This window comes from Sapajus apella, unplaced genomic scaffold (genome assembly GCF_009761245.1).
Source record: "Sapajus apella isolate SASKATOON/1434 unplaced genomic scaffold, GSC_monkey_1.0 scaffold216, whole genome shotgun sequence".
Taxonomy (NCBI): Eukaryota; Metazoa; Chordata; class Mammalia; order Primates; family Cebidae; genus Sapajus; species Sapajus apella.
Window position 1 is genome coordinate 233,056 of NW_022437156.1, and position 20,279 is coordinate 253,334.

At 43.8% G+C, this 20,279-nt stretch overlaps 1 protein-coding gene across 1 annotated transcript in view; it reads right to left on the reverse strand.

The window, feature by feature from the left end:
- MUC21 (mucin 21, cell surface associated) overlaps nt 1–20,279 on the reverse strand; it is a 23,688-nt gene that overhangs the window by 1,088 nt on the left and 2,321 nt on the right. Inside the window, 2 exon segments of the mRNA XM_032270771.1 lie at nt 1–219; nt 20,016–20,278. The exon segment at nt 1–219 is cut by the window's left edge and continues 253 nt beyond it. Coding sequence (XP_032126662.1) covers nt 1–219; nt 20,016–20,278 — 482 coding nt within the window.

The window sequence follows — 20,279 nt, forward strand, 5'->3', positions numbered from 1 at the left end:
CTGGCCCCACTGGAGGTTGTGCTGGAGTCAGCGTTGGTGGCTGTGCTGGCCCCACTGGAGGTTGCACTGGAGTCAGCATTGGTGGCTGTGCTGGCCCCACTGGAGGTTGTGCTGGACCCAGAGTTAGTGGCTGTACTGGTCCCTCTAGAGATTGTGCTGGAGTCAGAGCTGGCTGTGCTGGCCCCACTGGAGGTCACACTGGACCCAGAGTTGGTGGCTGTGCTGGCCCCAGTGGTGAGTCCAGTGATGGCAGAGGTGCTAGTCCCACTGGAATTTATTGCTGAAGAAATCATGTAATGACAAATGCATATTGTGTATATATACTTTCTGCTTACTGCGTGGCTAACTTCATTGCATAAATAATTCTATTTCATGCTCACCACAGCCCTGTAACATAGACGCTATTAGTATCACCAGCTGAAATGAAGAAATGGAGGCTAAAAAATGGTGACACTGGCCCAAGTGTACACAGCTAGTGAGTAGTGGAACTGGAAACAACCCAGGCTGCTGAATCTGCACTTGCGGGGACTAAGCTAAGTCACCCACGCACCCCCAACACCGAGTTACATCACCTGGTTTTACTGGTAGGTAAGTTTATTCCACATTCTACTATACAAGATCCAAACAGATAAAAAGCATTGTAAAAGAATTATAGGACTAGGTGAAGCTAGTATATATTGATCATTTTATTCTTAAGTAGTATTGCTTCCATCTTAGAAAAATATTTCTCAGAATAATATTCAGAAAACACGTATATCAGAATTACTTAAGTGAGCACGTTGAAAATATTTTTAAGTAAAAAGATTTTTAGGCAAATCACTCCAGACTAAATGAATTAGAGTTTGAGATGGGGCCCAGGTGTCTGCATCTTCAGCAAGAAGCCAGGTGACTAAATGCATTAAAGCTCCAGGGGCCCTTGATCACTACGGCCAAGGCTGGAGAAGAGCAAGTTATATGCAGCTCAAATACATAAGAGCTCCCGGGATTCAGGGCTGTACACCAAGGTCTAAAGGTAGAGGGAAAGTTTTTAACTTCTTGGAGGCTCAGCTGGAGTTAAGGTTGTTTCAGATTTTTTCCCTTTATTTCCCTGAAGGATGAAGACATTCAGCCTCCCCAGCCTGTACATGGGACGCTGATGTGGAATTAGGTGTAGGGGTAGAAGAGAAATTGAGTTTGTAGAATATAGAAGAGTGATATTTTATTGTATTTTATTTTTGTTTTTGAGATGGAGTCTTGCTGTCACCCAGGCTGGAGTGCAGTGAAGCAATGTTGGCTCACTGCAACATCTGCCACCCGGGTTCAAGAGATTCTAGTGCCTCAGCTTCCCGAGTAGCTGAGATTACAGGCGTGAGCCACCATGCCCAGCTAATTTTTGCATTTTTAGTAGAGACGGGGTTTCACCATGCTGGGTAGTCCAGTTCAAACTCCTGACCTCAAGACATCTGCCCGCCTTGGCCTCCCAAAGTGCTGGGATTATAGGTGTGAGCCACTGCACCGGGACTTATTTTATTATTATTATTATTTTTATTTATTTTTTTTTTTTTTGAGACGGAGTTTCACTCATGTTACCCAGGCTGGAGTGCAATGGCGCGATCTCGGCTCACCGCAACCTCCGCCTCCCGGGTTCAGGCAATTCTCCTGCCTCAGCCTCCTGAGTAGCTGGGATTACAGGCACGCACCACCATGCCCAGCTAATTTTTTGTATTTTAGTAGAGACGGGGTTTCACTATGTTGACCAGGATGGTCTCGATCTTTTGACCTCGTGATCCACCCGCCTCGGCCTCCCAAAGTGCTGGGATTACAGGCTTGAGCCACCGTGCCCGGCCTATTATTATTATTTTTTGAGACAGAGTCTCACTCTGTCACCCAGGCTGGAGTGCATTGGCACTATCTCGACTCACTGCATCCTCTGCCTCCTGGGTTCAAACGTTTCTCCTGCCTCAGCCTCCTGAGTAGCTGGGACCACAGGGGCTAGCCAACAAGCCCAGCTAATTTTTACATTTTTAGTAGAGACAGGTTTTCACCATGTTGGCCAGGCTGGTCTTAAACTTCTGACCTCAATGATCTGCCTGCCTCACCCTCCCAAAGTGCTGGGATTACAGGCATGAGACACTGCTCTGCCAGGAAAGTGATATTTTAAATGCAGCCAACTCTTCTTGTTCTTAATATTTAAAACCCCAACCATATCACACAGGTTGTTACCATTTTAAAGATGCAGAAATTGAGGCACAGAGAAGCAACTGACCCAAAGCACACAGTTAATAGATGGAGCCATAATTCAGATGTAGGCAATGTGAGACCAGAGCCCAATGTTAACCACTCTGTCTGACTGCCTCCCGCGTGAAATGCATTGTTAGGCTGAAGTGATTAGAGTCAAATGATGATCCTCACTCCATGGAAGAGAAACAGAGCTAGTCCCAATAGTGGTCACATCTCCCCCAACTCCTCAAAAGTTCTCAGACCACCTGCTTTTAAATAAAATCACTCACCGGCTTCTAAAAGCAATAGTAGCCAAAATGTAAGGAGAACATTTCCTTTCTGCATCTTCATCTGTCTCCTTGTGGCTGTAAAGCAAGATGCTGGGTCCTAGACGTGCCAAGACTTTAGAGCGCAAAGAGCAGAGGATTCTTGAGAAAGGGGACTTCAAGGTGAAAAGATAAAGGCTGATGCTTCCAGGAGTGTGGGTCTCCTACGTTTGTCTTCCTGGAAAGAACCTTGGGCTTGGGGGTGGGCAGCTGGGTGCCTGAGTTCCTTAGGCTTCCTCCAGGCAATGTAGTTGCCTCTTTCTCTCTTGTGAAAGGGCTGCAGAGGCCTTTATAGCTTCATATGGCCTGGGGAGAGGTGGGGCAGTTGACCTGACAGTCTGCCAACTACGGGCAGGTGACAGAATGATACCAAGCCTGGGAAGGAATACAGCAGGGGTCAAGAGGAAGGTGAGAAGGGAGAATGACATGATCACACTAGGCAGGGTGCTGGGCTGGGTTGCAACAGGAAGTAGAATGGGATAAGGAGATCAAGGTTGTTAGAGTGGAAGGGACCCACCCTCTGAAGCAAGGATCGGGTTAGAAACCTGTTCCAGCTCAAGAATTTGTTTTCTGGTCAGGAAGTCCTGTGAGCCTGCTTTAACATGAAAGAAGCCCTAATGAGCTGAGCCGAGGGGGTGGGACCTCACATCTCGGCAGCAGGCAATCATAGGGGACCCAAAAGAGACCAGTAACTAGGAATCTGGGCTACTGGGTTATGAGCAGAAGACGAACGGAGTGTTGCTGAGTATGCAGTAGGCACTCAACAATGCAAATGGAAGGAGCATAATGAAGAGAGATGAAGATAATGAAAACATTTTTGGGGTCTCTGGGGCATGGGAACTGAGGGCATGGGAGAGTATTGAATATGCCCCCTGTCAGACCCATAGCAGGTGAAGGAAGGTAGGGCCTCCTTCTGACCCTCAACCATAGGAGTTCCCCTCTGTTTTGTTTCTGTCTTCAGAGGGCTCTGTAGGAGTCTTTCCACCCTGAGATCCTTCTGATATGCCTTCACATCAGTTCCAAGGAAGCATCTCTCAGGAGAGTACACACCGCAGCGAGAGGCACAGTGCCATATCAGGACTTAAGTCTGATGGGAGGAGGGGGATCAACAGTCCACATACTGTAGGAGCCTTGAGTTTGGTCTGGACACTTGGCCAGCAGAAAGGACACACAGTCAGCTAAATGAGCATGAGTGAAGAGACTCCAATGAGCAGAGGATTTGGGGAGATCTGAGATGGCCTCTTGTGACCAGGCTGATGGGGTTCCCATGTCCCATCTGTGTTTTCTGCCTTAGTCCATTGGTGTTGCTATAAAGGAACCCCTGACTTTGGGTGACATAGAGAAAAGAGGTTTATTTGGCTCAGTGTTCCGTAGGCTGTATGAGAAGCGTGGCACCAACATCTGCGCTCATGAGGGTTTCAAAAAGCTTCTACTCATGGTGGAAGGAGAAGGGAAGACAGTTTGTACAGATCCTGTAGTGAGAGAGAGAGGAAGCTGGAGGAGGTGACAGGATCTTTTCAACAACCAGTTCTTGTGGGAACTAAGAATGAGAAATCACTGGTTTGAGAATGGCACGGAGTTGTTCATGAGGGATCTGTTTCAACCACCCAACCTCCTCCCACCAGGCTCCACCTCCAAAATTGAGGATCAAATTTTAACATGAGACTTGGCAGGGCCTTACAACCATATCCAAACCGTAGCTATGATCAACATGAGTTGTCTCCATTTTCCCCAGCAATGATGATAAGATTCCTGGACGATGCAATCTCTCAGTTTATTTGTAGGCGAACATGCTTTCCTGACAGGCAAGTTCTGTTAGAAGGAAGCTGGTAAACAGGAGGTAGCTGAAGACATGAAGGAGCTCTGAATGAGTGAGATGGAGAAGCAGAAAGGGTCAGGGTTGTCCTGGGAAAGGCTCAGAAGTGAGTTTGCCCAGTGGCAGTGATAGGAAGTTCCAGAGGCTCAGGTGTGTGGGAACGCTCAGTGACAGGTCGGGTCCCGGACTCCTAGCAGTCCTCCTCTGTAGTTGAAAAGCCAATGGCACTCTAAGAATTTTCTTCCTCCAGAATTATTTAGAAACAGAGATCCTAGATTCAAGTCCAAATCTCACCTTTTAGAGGATATCTGGAAATTGTAGCATGCATACTTATCAGAGCCTAATGTAATTAATATCTTCACTCGCTGTCAAAATAATACAAAGACCTCAGAACATTTTTATTCTTATTACCCATCTCCTTAAGTCATACCCTAATATCATCAAGTATTTTAATTCCATCTTGTTTTTTAACTTCCTGAAAGATTGCTGTTGTCTGCTTACACACCCTCAGCCTGAGCACAGTCACACAGCTGCATTAAGCTGTGAGAGAAACTGAGAAAGACTGTCTCTAGCTGGGTTGATGTGCGCTCAGCTGATACTGGAGAGTTCTGTTGCTAAAGATGAAGAGTCGGTATTAGCAGATAACCATAAAGCCATGACATGACCCAGCAATCCCACTACTGGGTATGTACCCAGAAGAAAGGAAATCATTATATCAAAGAGATACCCTGACTCCTATGTTTGCTGCAGCACTGTTTGCAATAGGTAAGATTTGGAACCCCCCATTAAGTGTCTGTTAATGGGTGAATGAATAGAAAAAAATCAGTACAGGCTAGGCATGGTGGCTCATGCCTGTAATTCCAGCACTTTGGGAGGCTGAGGTGGGCGGATCACAAGGTCAGGAGTTCAAGACGAGCCTGACCAACATGGTGAAACCCCACCTATACTAAAAATACAAAAATTAGCCAGGTGTGGTGGCAGGCACCTGTAATCGCAGCTACTCAGGAGGCTGAGGCAGGCTGCAGTGAGCCAAGATCGCGCCACTGCACTCCAGCCTGGGCAACAAAGACTCAATCTCAAAAAAAAAAGGAAAGAAAGGAAAAGAAAACATGGTACATATACACAGTGGAGCACCATTCAGCCATAAAGAAATAATGAGATCCAGTCATTTACAACAACATGGATGGAAATGGAGATTATTGTGTTAAGTGAAATAAGCCAGACACAAAGAGAAACATTGCATGTTTTCATTTATTTGCAGGATATAAAATTCAAAACAATTGAACTCATGAACATAGAGACTAGAAGGCTGGTTACCAGAGGCTGGGAAGTGTAGTGGGTGCGTTGGGGGAGGTAGAGATAGGTAATGAATAAATTAATTAAATGAATTAAATTAATTTTTAAACACGAATGAATTAGAATGAATAAGACCTACCCTTTATAGCACAACAGGGTAACAACTTAATTGTATATATTAAAATAACGTAAAGAGTTTAATTGGATTTTTTTGTAACTCAAAGGATAAGTGCTTGAGGGGATGGATACCTCATTCTCCACGATGTGCTTATTTCACACTGCATACCTGTACCAAAACATCTCATGTACCCCCTAAATATACACACCTACTATGTACCAAAAAAGGTAAAAATTAAACAAAATTAAAAGTAAAGCCATGACACATGTTTAAGCCTAATTACCTTATAACCTGTATTTAATAATTTCAATACCTAAAATCTTTGTGGATCTGATACTGCTGTCTAGTTTTTTGTCTTTGTTTTCCTCCTTATTGGTTTTCACTCCTGGTGTCTTTGAGAATCATGACTATAAATTTATTTTTCAGAATGTTATCTGTCGAGGTCAAGGTTGCAGTGGCACTAGCGTAGCTCACTGTGGCCTCAACCTCCTTGGCTCAGGCAATCTTACTGCCTCGGCCTCCCAAAATTCTGGCATTACAGATTAAGGTATGATCTTTCACAGAGAATTTGCATGTTTTTTCCAGGCATATGGAGACATTACCCTTTGAGGATTATTTTATTTATTATAATATTTTTAATTAAAAAATTTTAACTAACTCATTGTTACTGTATATACTTAAAGGGTACAATTTAATGTTTTGATACATATATATGCTGTATAATTTGAGGATTATTTTAAATTAAACTATAGGATTGCAGTCTTTTGAATTACCTAGACTGCATGTTTTATGGCTAAAAACCATGTAAGTAAGGTATTGTTTGTTGTTGTGGTTACAATTTATTTCTCAAGGGATATTTTCCCGTACACTCCTTTGCACCAAATTTAGAGACAGGTAATTTTGCTTACATTTCCTTAGAGGAGGAGCAGGTTTATGTTAAGTTTACATTCTCACTGAAAGCTGTAGATTTATGTGATTCCTCCCCACCCCTGACCTTGGGCTGATCCAACTGAGGCTGTAATACTCGAAGTGTAAGTTCTTTGGGTTTGGCAAAAGTTGGCTTCAGTACTTCCCTTACCTCCCGGGTCCTACCTAGTCTTTAATTTTAGCATTTCACACTTTCATGCCAATTCACTGATGCCTTTAAGAAGATTTTGAAGTCCATAACTTAGCTTTTCAGTGTATTTTCAGTCAGGACACCTAGCCCATTATATAGCCAGAAGTTTAACTTGTCATTGAATATTTTTGAGAAATAAAGGGTGATTTATTTACAGGCACTAGCATAGTGTTTGGCACTTAATAAGCATCCAATAATAAAGGACAAAGGGAAAATAAAAAGACAAACATACATACATAGATGGCATGTGTATTCTGAGATTTTAATTTGTAGCACTGTCCCAGTCAATTTCTTCTTACTTATCACATAGCATTTGAAAGAGGCAAACAAGTAGGGAGGGAGACTCTTCCCAAAGATAAAGGAGAACTGGAGGGCACTGAGTGGGTCTAAGAGGATTTTCTGATCTACCCAGTCTGTACAGTTAGAAGTTACAAATGTACCCAGTTAGATGTACCCAGTTAGAAGTTACAAATCTGAATGAAGAAAGTCATGTAATTACAAATTCTCAGGGGAAATTTTTCATGCCTCCATTATTATAAGCTGTGATAATATTATTCTTCCTCTTAATGGTCAGGTTGCATCCTGAGGAAACAGTAGAAACCCAAAGCCCAAAGAGTTATGACTTGTGTGTTGAGAGGTCAAAGAGAAATTGTTCTGAGGTTGATCATTGTGATCCCCCCTCCCCACAAGAGTTGGAACCATGGTTAAGCTCAGGTGACATTTTCACTTGAGCTCACACCCAAACCTGTTGAGGCTGCAGGTCTCCTCCAGAAGAGCTCACTATTTTTCTGGCTGTCCCATTGGCCAAACCCTCCGTGCTCTTTTCTCTGGTTCTTCTCTTGATCTTGATCATGACCATTACTCTGGCCATTCCTTGGAGAGCTCAGGGAAGCCCATCCTGACTCATTTTATGGTCACTACTCTCTCTTCCATGATTCACCTTCTTCCCCAAGATTTTCTTTCCCATGGCACCTTCCATTATCCAGTCCATGTCCATACTCTCCTTTGCGTTGGTGACCTCCTCTGTGCTGCATTTCATGGTTATTGCTGTAGCCTCCTCCAAGTCCATAACGCCCACCATGCTTCACTCCACAGCCATCTCCATGTGGAGATGTGGCTCAGCTCATGCAGTGGTCTCCATGTCCAAAGCCATGTGTTCCTGTATGCCCCATCTCAAGTCCCCTTCCATGAATGAGTACATTTCCCAGGCTATGGAACGTCCCAGAGCCCAGGACTGAGTCCCGGTACGGACCAAGGCCAAGGCTGTGGTCATAGAGGTTATAAATGCCTCTATTTCAGGGGTATAGAAAGATCCTTCTAAAAGAGAAATATATATATATACATATTAGTAGTTAAATCCTTTTCTTCTTTACCATTAAATCTTCATGGATTATCAACATAAATTTTCACTTTTTGATATTGCCTATTTTCTTATCAAATCTTGTGTGTGTGTGTGTGTGTGTGTGTGTGTGTGTGTGTGTGTGTGATATTTTGGACTCTCTTCCTCTCGTTTATTTATTTATTGGTGAAAACAGCCTTGCTAATGTGAAAAGTAAAAAGTTCCTCTTCAAAGTTTCCCTGTTTGTTAAAAAATAAATAATAAGTGTTAGAAATAATAATTTCATTTAAAAACTAACTTCCTTCAGGCTTTCTTGCTTTTTGCTGTTAACTTTTTGTTAAGCCCTACGTAGCTATTAAATACAGTAAGGGAATAAGTACATTCTATGTCCTTGTACTTTAACCAAGTTATTTGTACTGGCCTATAGCCTGCTCAGACATGTCCGAAAATGTCCAGGCATTTCCCGGCTTACAGCCCATGCCTCTTCCTTATTTGGAAATGTATTATTCTCCTAGTTTCCTGTAAACAACCCCCTTCATTTTTTTGTTCTCAATTGCACGTCTACCTATTTAGGAAAGTTTTAAGTTTTTAGCCAATTGGGATCGATCTAGATTGTGTGTTCCAGCTCCAGCCAATGGAGATAGAACATAGCAGTAAGGACTCACTTCATCAGAGATAAAAACATCTGCTTTTCTTTGTTTGGTGTGCTCTTATTACAATCAGGCTTCTGAGAAGCACCCTTTCTGCAGAAAGTAAAATTGCCTTACTGAGAAAATTCTTTAAACACTAGTTCTTCTTTTGGGCACTAGGGAACAAGGATTTGCTTCTAACAAATTGGAGGGCCCACCTGGGATTCCCACTCTCCTCTGGGGAATAGGGTCCCAGTCCTCTCTTGTGAGGAGGCATACTCTGCTGCCTTGTTGCGGTGCCCTCAGGAGTAAGGAATCAAGACCCACCTGGTTTGACTAATAAACCCGGACTCTCAGCAATGCAGGAAGAAACAGATCAACCAGCAACTTAGGGGGAAAAGATCATCTCATATTACAGTGACCAGGTAACTCTGTGCATAGACCAAGGTAAGAAACATCACAAAAGTGGCAAAGTATTTCCTTGGTGGTTGGGACATGCCAAGGCAAGAAAAGCCACATGGGTGGCTTTTCCATTTCTATTCTTTGGTCGGGGTATCTTAGAGGTTAAAAAGAGGCAAGAAATTTTCATTGGAGGGGGAGGGATTGAGCCTCACACAAACCTCCAGTAGTAGGAAAGGTGAGAAATTTCCAGTAAGGGAAATTGAGCCTCATTCCAAAAGGCAAGAAATTCCCAGAAAGGAAAATTGAGCCTCACCCCAAAACCATCAAGATGGGAAATACCCCAAGTAAGTTAAGAGATCAAAAGGATAAATCTAGCAATAGTAACAAGACGAGAATTAGAAGACCCCCCTCAAATGAGGGATGTTGAAGCTTCATTTTGTAACTAATAGTTGGCCAGATATTAACAAGAAATTACAAAAGATAGGCCTATGGAAGAGCTTCTAAGAGAAGTGCAAAAAGTATATATAAAAAGAGATGAAGAAAAAACAAAAGCGGAAAGCATAAATTCTGCTGTCCACCATACAACAAAGTACCCAGGGGGCCGAACCTATGAAGAACCTAAACCCCCACTCTCCAGGCAATATAAAGGGTATGAAAGAGTAGCACCAGAAGACTCAAGGAAAAAAAAGTGGGGTGGGGGTGATAAAATGAATTTTTCAAATGTGGAAAACGAGGTCACTTTAAAAGACAATGTCCTGAATGAGAAAAGAAAGAAGCCATCCCACTTATAGCTTTTGAAGAAGACTAGGGATATCAAGGGCTATTTTTTCAATCTTAAGTCCCACTGAAAGCCCTTCGTAAATTTAGAAGGGGGACCTAAACTTAAGGTTATTACCTTTTTAATCAATTCAGAAGCAGCTCACTCCTCAGTTTGTATCTTCCATCCAGCATAACTTGTTCACAAGAAGAACTTTTTATTTTAGGGGTAAAAGCAGAAGGGTTTAAAACAAAAGTCTTGGAGGAGACAAGAGTAAAATATAAAAACTGATCGCTTGTATCAAATTTCTGTGAGTTCCAGAAGCAGGGACAAATCTATTGAGAAGAAATTGAATGTTAAAATTAGGCTTAAGCCTCCAAATCAATCATGGAGAATTCCTCTCCTCCCTAAACTTGCTCATCACTGCAGACAAAAACTGCATTCATCCCAAGGTATGGTTAAAAGATGGGAATCAAGGAAAGTTACAGATTCCTCTGATTCATGTTAAAAAAAAAAAAAAAAACCTAGGGAAATAGTCAAGAGAAATCAATACCCTATTCCTTTAGAAGACAGGGTAAAATTAAAACCTATAATTAAAGGTCTTCTTTGTGATGGGCTTCCTAAACCCTGTATGCCTCCCTCTAACACTCCAATACTGCCTGCAAAGATGCCAGATGGGTCATACCGGTTAGACCTTAGAGCTGTTAATGAGATAGTCCAAACTACACAGCCTGTTGTTCCCAGTCCTTATACTATTATCAGTAGGATCCCATACAGCCACCAGTGGTTTGCAGTAATAGATTTAAAAGATGTCTCTGGACTTGTCCATTAGCAGAGGTCAGCCAGGACCTATTTGCCTTTGAGTGAAAAGACCCTCACTCCGGTTGAAAACAGCAATACCAATGGACAGTCTTACCCCAGGCATTTATGGAGTCTCCAAACTTATTTAGTCAAATATTAGAACAAGTCATTTAATTAGCAAAGGTAAACAGAAGATGGAGCTTGAATGGATTAAAGGCATCATATCCTTGCCTATGCTTGAGACTAAGCAAGAACTTAGAAAATTTTAGGATTAGTCAAAAAATTTTAGGATTAGAAAATTTTAGGATGGAAAAACTCTTGAAGAAATAGAGTCAGGAAATTTGCCTAATGGGTCTGCCCGAACTTGTGAGCTGTTTGAACTCAGCCAAACCTTAAAGTACTTGCAGAACCAGGAAGGAAGGAACCATCTGTACTGATTCTAAGTATGCCTTCAGGGTGGCTCACATCTTTGGAAAAATTTGGATTCAATGAGGTCTTATTCATAGCAAAGGCCAAGGCCCGATCCACAAGAAATTAACTACCCAAGTATTAAATAACCTTCAGTTGCCAAAAGGAATAGCCATTGTCCAGGTCCCCAGACACCAGAAAAGCCTTTCTTTTGAAAGTCGAGGGAATAACTTAGCAGATCAGATAGCCAAACAGGCTACCGTTTCTCAGCTGTGCAACTGGCCTGCTTTACAGCTAGGTAAAACATAGGACAAACGGAGTTAAATGCTAAAATAAGCCAGACCTTATCTGCACTCCTGTCTAGGTCCTAGGCTCTACACCTAGCATATAATTAAAATCCCAAACTTACAAGGTTTTCAACAAAAGTAAAGTTTGCTAAAAGTTAACAGTGTACCATGTATTATCCTATATTATCCTAACTTCTCATCTCATGGCCTTAGGCAGCCTAGTCCACAGATAGTAAGGAAGTTTGCTTTGGGAAAAAACTGTTATCATCTTTGACAAAAAAAAAAAAAGAGGCTGGGTGTGGTGGCTCATGCCTGTAATCCCAGCACTTTGGGAGACTGAGGTGGGCAGATCATAAGGTCAAGAGTTCGAGACGAGTCTGGCCTACTAAAAATGCAAACAATTAGCCAGGTGTGGTGGTGTGCACCTGTAATCCCAGCTACTCAGGAGGCTGAGGCAGGAGAATCATGTGAACCCGGGAGACAGAGGTTGCAGTGAGCCAAGATCGCATTATTGCACTCCAGCCTGGGCGACAGTGGGAAACTCGGTCTCAAAAAAAGAAAAAAGGAGCCTATAAAAATCTTACCTTACGGTCAGACATTAAAATTGGATAAATATGTCTACAAAGTTTTATTAAAATTGAGCTTAACATTAATAGCACACTAATACATAAAGGTAAAATTTAGCTTATCTGGTATAAAACCATACAGGAAGCATTGTCAAATATAAAATGGTGTTTAGCTTTCTTTGGTCTAAAAACTAATAAAAATAGATGCTAAAGAGAATTCAGAAGGAAAATGGATATTGCCAGACCAGAGAGAAATGTTACCCAAACCCCTTATGAGGGAGCTCTTGTTCCAGCTGCATCAAGGGACCCACTGGGGACCCCAAGCCATGTGTGATGCAATCCTCAGAGTTTATGAGTGTACAGGAATTTATACTTTGGCAAGAGAGGTTACAAATAGTTGCCTAGCATGTAAAAAGGCTAATAAACAGACCCTTAGAAAACCATCTTTTGAGGGAAGAAATCCAGGATAAGGCCATTCCAAAATATCCAAGCTGATTATACCAAAATGCCTCCAACAGGTCATCTAAAATGCTTACTAGTGGTAGTAGATCACTGCACTCACTGGGCTGAAGCTATTCCCTTTTCAAATGCAAACAGCCAATAATGTCGTCAAGGACCTAATTAAAATATAGTACTCAGGTTTGGACTAATAGAAAATATTGACTCAGACAGTGGAACTCATTTCAGTGCACACATCATTAAAAAACTATCCCAAACATTAGACATGAGATGGGAATATCATACTCCCTGGCACCCACCTTCATCAGGGGACATAGAAAGAATGAATCAGACTTTAAAGAATCACTTAACCAAATTGGTTCTGGAGACTCAGTTACTATGGATCAAGTGGCTTCCTATTGCCCTGTTGAGAATCTGAACTGCCCCGTGGAAAGATATTGGTCTTTCTCCTTAGGAGATGCTCTACAGATTGCCGTATTTACAACCCACTGCTGACATTCCTACCTTTGGAAAAAAAGATCAATTTCTTAAAAATTATATACTTGGTCTGTCTTCTACTTTCTCTTCTCTGAAAACTAAAATCTCTTAGCACAGGCACCACCCCTGAAGATCTCAGTGAATCAACATCCACCTGGGGATTACATCCTCATCAAAAGCCGGAAAAGGAGAAGCTCGAGCCAGCCTGGGAAGAACCCTGCTTTTAGCACTCCTAACTACTAAAACCACGTCCAGACAGCAGAGAGAGAGGATGGGCCCATTACACCCGAGTCAAGAAAGTGCTGCCCCCTCCAGAGTCATGGGCCACAGTCCCAAGGGAAAACCCTACCAAACTAAAGCTAAGAAAAATTTAATTTTTCTTTCATCTATTCTATTACTCCTTCTTCTTTCCTCACTCTATTGCTGACCACCTAGTTATTAATGTAACCAAGTCAATTTCGCCTCAAACTATTACATTTGATGCTTGCCTTGTTATTCGCTGTGGAGACTTGTCAAGTCAAAGACAGCTCTCCACTTCAGAAAAGTAGCCCTATCCTCCCTGGCTCTTCTCAGACTGGACATTAGTGAATTGGGATCATTAGTCTTTTGATGAAGACCCCATTATCAACTGGGAGTCTTGCCTGCCCGACATAGAGCTTTTATGCTGCAGTTGGTTCAATGTTCTGTGGACTGCTAAAGAGCAAGATGGGCCGCCCCTACCAGTCATTGTAATTTCCTAAAACCATACATTCATGTTACTAAAGGAATAGCTTCCCTAACTGTCAGCTAAATCGGTGCAATCCAATACAGGTTATCTCCTCAGACCCTCAAAGTTCTCCCCCTTCTCTAAGGCAGTTTTATGGTATAGGGGCTGGGGTTTCAGAAACAGACCTTATTGGATCCTTTAAAATACGTTTCACTGACGCCCTACCACCTACACCTTCCCCTAAGCCTTCTTCCAAAACCTCTCACAATGAAACAGTTGTTCCTTCTCCATCTAATGACAAGACCAAGGTAGCTATTGTAGAAGTTAAAGACCTAAAACAAACTTTGGCAATTGAGGCAGGATATCGAGATGTGAATGCCTAGTTGAAATGGATCAAATATTCCATCCACACTTTAAACAAAAGCAATTGTTATGCTTATGTGCATGGCAGACTAGAGGCTCCCTTCCACTAGGATATCCTTCAGCTGACCAGGCATGGGCCATATGGTAGAACTTTTCCAGGATTCCACAGCCTGGGGTAACAAGTCACGTCAAGCTCTCTGTCTGCTATATCCCAAAGTTCGACACCCTGTGGGTCAGCCCCCGAGGGGCATCCAGCCTCCATCTCCCGACATTAAGTTCACTTCATGTCTCTCACAACAAGGAGGAAACTTAGAGTTCCTTGGAGATCTGAAAGGATACAGTGAGCTTAAGACTTTGCAAGAGTTTACCAATCAGTCAGCCCTGTTCATCCCCAAGCAGATGTGTGGTAGTATTGTGGTGGACCTTTACTGGACACTCTGCCAAGTAACTGGAGGGGCACTTGTGCTCTAGTCCAGTTGGCTATCCCTTTCACCCTGGCATTTCATCAACCAGAGAGGGGAAAAATACAACATTGTAAAACAAGAGAAGCCTCTTATAGGTCTTTTGACTCTTACATTTATTTAGATGCAACTGGAGTCCCAGAAGGAGTACCAGATAAATTTAAAACCGAGATCAAATAGCTGCAGGATTTGAGTCAATATTTTGGTGGGTGAGTGTTAATAAAAATGTAGATTGGATAACTTACATTTATTACAACCAATAGCGGTTTATTAACTAAAGTAGAGATGCTATTAAAGGAATAGCTGAGCAATTACGGGTTACTAGGCAGATGGCTTGGGAAAACAGGATAGCCTTTCACATGATATTAGCAGAAAGAGGGGGAGTTTGTGTCGTGATTAAAGCTCAACGTTGTACCTTCGTCCCAAACAATACCTCCTCTGATGGAAGTATAACAAAGGCATTACAGGGTCTAACTGCTCTGTCCAATGAGTTAGCCAAAAACTCAGGAGTAAATGACCCCTTCACAGGGTGGCTAGAAAAATGATTCAGTGAATGGAATGTCATAACCTCAATTCTTCTCTCATGCCCGTGGCAGGTGTTTTCACTCTTGTCAAGTGTTTTGTCGTACCATGCATCGTGGGCTGGTGAAAAGACACAAAGAGACAGCGCTTACTAAAACCTCCCTTAACTCTCCTCAACCTTATTCAGAGAAGCTTGTTCTTTTAAAGAGTCAAGCAGAACAACTAAGCCAAGGCATGTTAAGGAAGTTGAAGAGGAAGAACTGTAAAATCAAGAGGGGGAATTGTGGAAAGTAAAAAGCTCCTCTTGAAAGTTTCCCTTTTTATTTAAAAATAAATAAGTGTTAGAAATAATAGCTTATTTTAAAAACTAACTTCCTTCAAGCTTCCTTGCTTATTGCTAATAATTCTTTGTTAAGCCCTATGTAGCTGTTAAGTATAGTAAGGGAATAGCACATTCTATGTCCTTGTACTTTAACCAAGTTATTTGTTCTGGCCTGTAGCCTGCGCAGACATGTCCAAACATGCCCAGGCATTTCCTCGCTTACAGCCTATGTCCCTTTCTTATTTGGAAATGTTATTATTCTCCTAGTTTTCCATAAACAACACCCTTCCTTTCTTTGTTCTCCATCATGCGTTTTCCTATTTAGGGAAGTTTTAAATTTTTAGCCAATCAGGATCAGTCTGGATCGGGCGGTCCAGCTCCAGCCAATGAAGATAGGATACAGCAGTTCAGCCATTGTGGAAGACACTGTGGTGACTCCTCAAAGACTTGAAGACAGATAACGTTTGACCCAGCAATTTCATTACTGGGTATATACCCAAAGGAATATAAATCATTCTGTTATAAAAACACATACATGCATGTTCATTTCAGCGGTATTCACAATAGCAAAGACATAAAATCAACCTAAATGCCCATCAGTGATAGACTGGATAAAGAAAATGTGGTATATATACATCATGGAATACTATGCAGCCATAAAAAATGAGATTGTGTCCTTTGCAGGGACATAGATGGAGCTGGAGGCCATTATCCTTAGCAAACTAATGCAGGAAGAGAAAACCAAATACTGCATGTTCTCACTTATAAGTTGGAGCTAAATAATGAGAACACATGAACACATAGAGGGGAACAACACACACTGGGCCTGTCAGAGGGTGGAGGGTAGGAGGAGGGAGAGGATCAGGAAAAGTAACTAATGGGTACTAGGCTAAATAGCTGGGTGATTAAATAACCTGTACAAAAAAACCCCATGACACACGTTTACCCATGCAACAAACCTGCACATGAACCCCGAACTTAAAAGTTAAAAAAAGAGAAGCCATTACTGCAGCACAGTGAAGACTTCAGTGTTGACATAATGCCAACAAGATAACAAAAATAAGAAAGAAAAGGCGGGAACAAGAACAAAGACAAGTCTCTTTCATGGGCTTTGGGCTGGGCTGATAATTGTTGCGCTTATTGGGAGGGTAATAATTGCGCTTATTTCAGCACGCTCCCTGGACAATGTGAGCTGTTTAATGTTGACACCCCATGTAGGGGCAGGAAGTTGCTTGGGCTCCCATTTCACCTCTCTCCCAAAAACAGTCTTCCCTACATGCACCTTCTATCTGAATTTTTCCACTGAAGTTTGCAAAGTCTTTCCTAAAAGAATATCCATGCCTAAAATGTTTTCTGGGATAGGAAAAATAAACACCATATATGAGGCAGGGGGAGCTTTCCCAATACATAGATGTAATAAAGACTTTCTCACCCAGATCGTTTGCCTACCTTGGCCTCCAAAAGTGCTGGGATTACCGGCATGAGCCACTGTGCCCCCCCAACCCCCTTTTTTTTGAGATGGAGACACTCTGTTGCCCATTCTGGAGTGCAGTGGCACCATCTCAGCTGACTGCAACCTCCACCTCCTGAGTTCAAGCAGTTCTCCTACCTCAGCCTCCCAAGTAGCTGGGCTTACAGGCACACACCACCCAGCTGATTTATGTGTTTTTAGTACAGATGGGGTTTCACCATGTTGTCCAGGGTGGTCTCTACCTCCTGACGTCAAATGATCTGCCTGCCTTGGCCTCCCAAATTGCTGGGATTACAGGTGTGAGCCACTGTGCCCGGCCTTCCCACATCATATACATCTTGTCCCATTTGGGGGATTCCATAAAGTTAGCAAATGGCCACGCCATTCTCCTGGTGCACCCTGCAGCAATTTAGTTTCCATCCCCACAGGAAAAACTATTTTAAGTCCTGTAAAAGCCTTTTCTAGTTGCAATTCCTTCTCTAGACATTTAATTCTGGCTTCTGCTGCTAGCTAGACCTTCATTGCTGAAAGATACAGCCAACCCATGGCAGTGGCTACTGGCCGCCCTTCCTTACCCCAGTGCACTAGCAGCTTTCAGTGAATAACTGCTCAAGGCCACCTGGCATTTTCAAGGCCTCCCTGTGCTCACACAGAGGTGCACAGGTGTCGAACCCCTGTGCCATCCAACCCTACACAGACGTGGCTGCCACCCCGGGATTTCCTTACAGACACTTCATTCTCCTTACCATTCCCGGTTCTCTCAGCTCCTGGCTGGATCACCAAATGTTCTACCATGAGCAGGTCTACAGAAACCCACCCCTCCAGGCTGAGGGGGAAAGAGACCAAAGAAAGAGACTGGCAAATCCAGGTTCTTACGGAGAAATATTTAACGGAGACTTCCAAGCAGAAGTGATGTCTCAGTTGGCCGTAAGATGGTGGATTCCTGCACGCCCTCTCCAAAAATATCCTTTGAGAGTGAGCTTTTAGGTAAAACATGTGCAGCTGGTCACATCACAGACTTTCCTGCCAAAACCCATGACTGCTGGGGAGGTTAGATTAGCATCTTTGTGAGAGGTTAATTATGCTGCAGGCATTGTTTTAAGGCCTTGATGCAGAACACCTTGGTATGCAGGAGTCAAACATTGGTCATCTGGCCAGGTACACTGGCTCACACCTGTAATCTCAGCACTTTGGGAGGCCAAGGCAGGAGGATCACTTGAGGCCAAGAGTTCAAGGTCAGCTTGTCCAACGAAGTGAGGCCCTGTCTCTACAAAAATTTTTAGAAATTAGCCAGGCATTATGGCACACAACCAACTCAGGAGGCTGAGGCAGGCGGATTGCCTGAGCCCAGGAGTTGAAGGCTGCAAGACTCTATCTAAAAAAAAAAAAAAAATGGCCATCATGGTGGTTTCACTTCAAGATGGTGTCACTGTTGCCATGCAGCAGGCTGTTTTCCTATAGCCGCATTGGTAAGATCCAACCCTTTGGTTTGCTGACACTGGAGAAACCCAGTAAGTGGTGGAAGGTGGAGCAGTTTCTACTGCTGTGAGTTGGGGTGAACCCACCAACAGATGCTAATTCTCTGCTGAGGGCTCTGTCCCAGCTCCCCTCTGTCTTCCAAGACCTGGAAGACAGGAAAGGGATATGTGCAGCTCTTCTGGGAGGGGATTTATGAGAATCTCAGGGTCTTTGCCAAGAGCCTCCTGGAAGATTCCACCCTAACGGCCAGAAAGTGTTTCCCTTGGGAAGCCGGGAAGCACTATCTCTCTTCTCCCCAAGGGAGCACTCTGAGGGAGACCAGCACCTCCACCCTGATGGGTAGTCAGGCCCGGAGCACATGGCAATGCCCTGGGAACCTTGACTTCAAATGAATTGCCCCCTCGCTGACACACACACACACACACACACACACGCGCACACACACACGCACACGCACGCACACACACACAGCAGGTAGGTGTACCGCCTCCTCATCCTGCTGTCAGCTCTTCATATACCGCAGCCTATCACTGTGTTCCACAGGCGTCATGCATGAGCCCAGAGCATCCTGGCCTCCCTCCTCATCTCTCCCAAGTCAATTCTCCTGCCAACCAGGGTGTCTGGGAGATTCGGGGATCTTGCCCAGAGCAAAAAGGATTAGAAAGTGCAGACACACAAGTAAGAATGAGGTCTCTGGATTTGACTGTGGAGATTCTGACTGCCAGATGGATTCCAGCATGGAGGTTTTCTCCTATAACTGAGAAGTTCATCTCAGAACTAGAGACACACACCCCGGGGCGCACACAGCTTCTCTTTGTCATGTGTGTTAGATGTATTTATTTCTTAGCTAAATGAGCGATATGGTATCCTCTTTCCAGTGTCTGCTAAAAGTAAGAGAGGTGAAGAATGTCTGCCTCAAAATTGCCAGGATCCCAAACAAAGCTGGGAGGGTCTCCTGGGGTGAACGGAGGAAAGCACGTCTTGGGTCCCGGGTCTCTTCCTCCCTGAAGAATGTTGCTTCGGGGGCTGCTCAGGGCCCGTTGTATCTCCAGCTCATCTCCACGGCAATTGAGGATACTGGTCTCCTCCAGAACCAGTCAGGGCTCCACCTGGTCCTGGGGGGGACTCCATGATTCCCTCCAGAGTGTGTAGCCCATAGGGGCATTATACAGCTGTGTTAAAGACGTTTCTCAGGGACAGGCTGTTTCCCTAGAAAAAGAAGAGTCCATAATTTCAGAATTGCACCCTTGTCTCCCAAGCCTTCACCACAGACATCTTCTGGAATCTTCTCCCCTTCCAATCATTCTCCTTACCCAGTTCTTCTCTCTCCAGTCCTTTATGTGGCCCCCTTTCCCGCAGGTCACCAGCTTCCTCTGCACTGACTTGCCATTTCTCTGTGTAACTCTCCTGATCTAACTCCTCCCCACCCACCCCTGGCTTGAGACCCCTCCTATTCACACCCATTTCCTTGTACTTCTGCTGCTCCCTCCCCGAGGCATTTTCCTACATATTAGCTACTCACCACACAGAAGAAGAGCCCAACAAAGAGCCCCACGGCCGCCACAACCGAGACCAGGGTGATGAGGAAGATTTCCCACGGCACCAGGGACCCGGAAGGCTTCGCCTCACTCACTGCAGTAGTAGCGCCTGTGCTAATTCTACCAGAAGTTGTGTGCGTTTCAGTCGGCGCTGATGTTCCAGAACCTTCAGAGGTCACACTGGACCCAGAGTTGGTGGCTGTGCTGGCCCCACGGGAGGTTGTGCTGGACTCAGAATTGGTGGCTGTGCTGACCCCACTGGAGGTTGTACTGGACTCAGAATTGGTGGCTGTGCTGACCCCACTGGAGGTTGTACTGGACTCAGAGTTGGTGGCTGTGCTGGCCCCACTGGAGGTTGTACTGGACTCAGAATTGGTGGCTGTGCTGGCCCCACTGGAGGTTGTGCTGGACTCAGAGTTG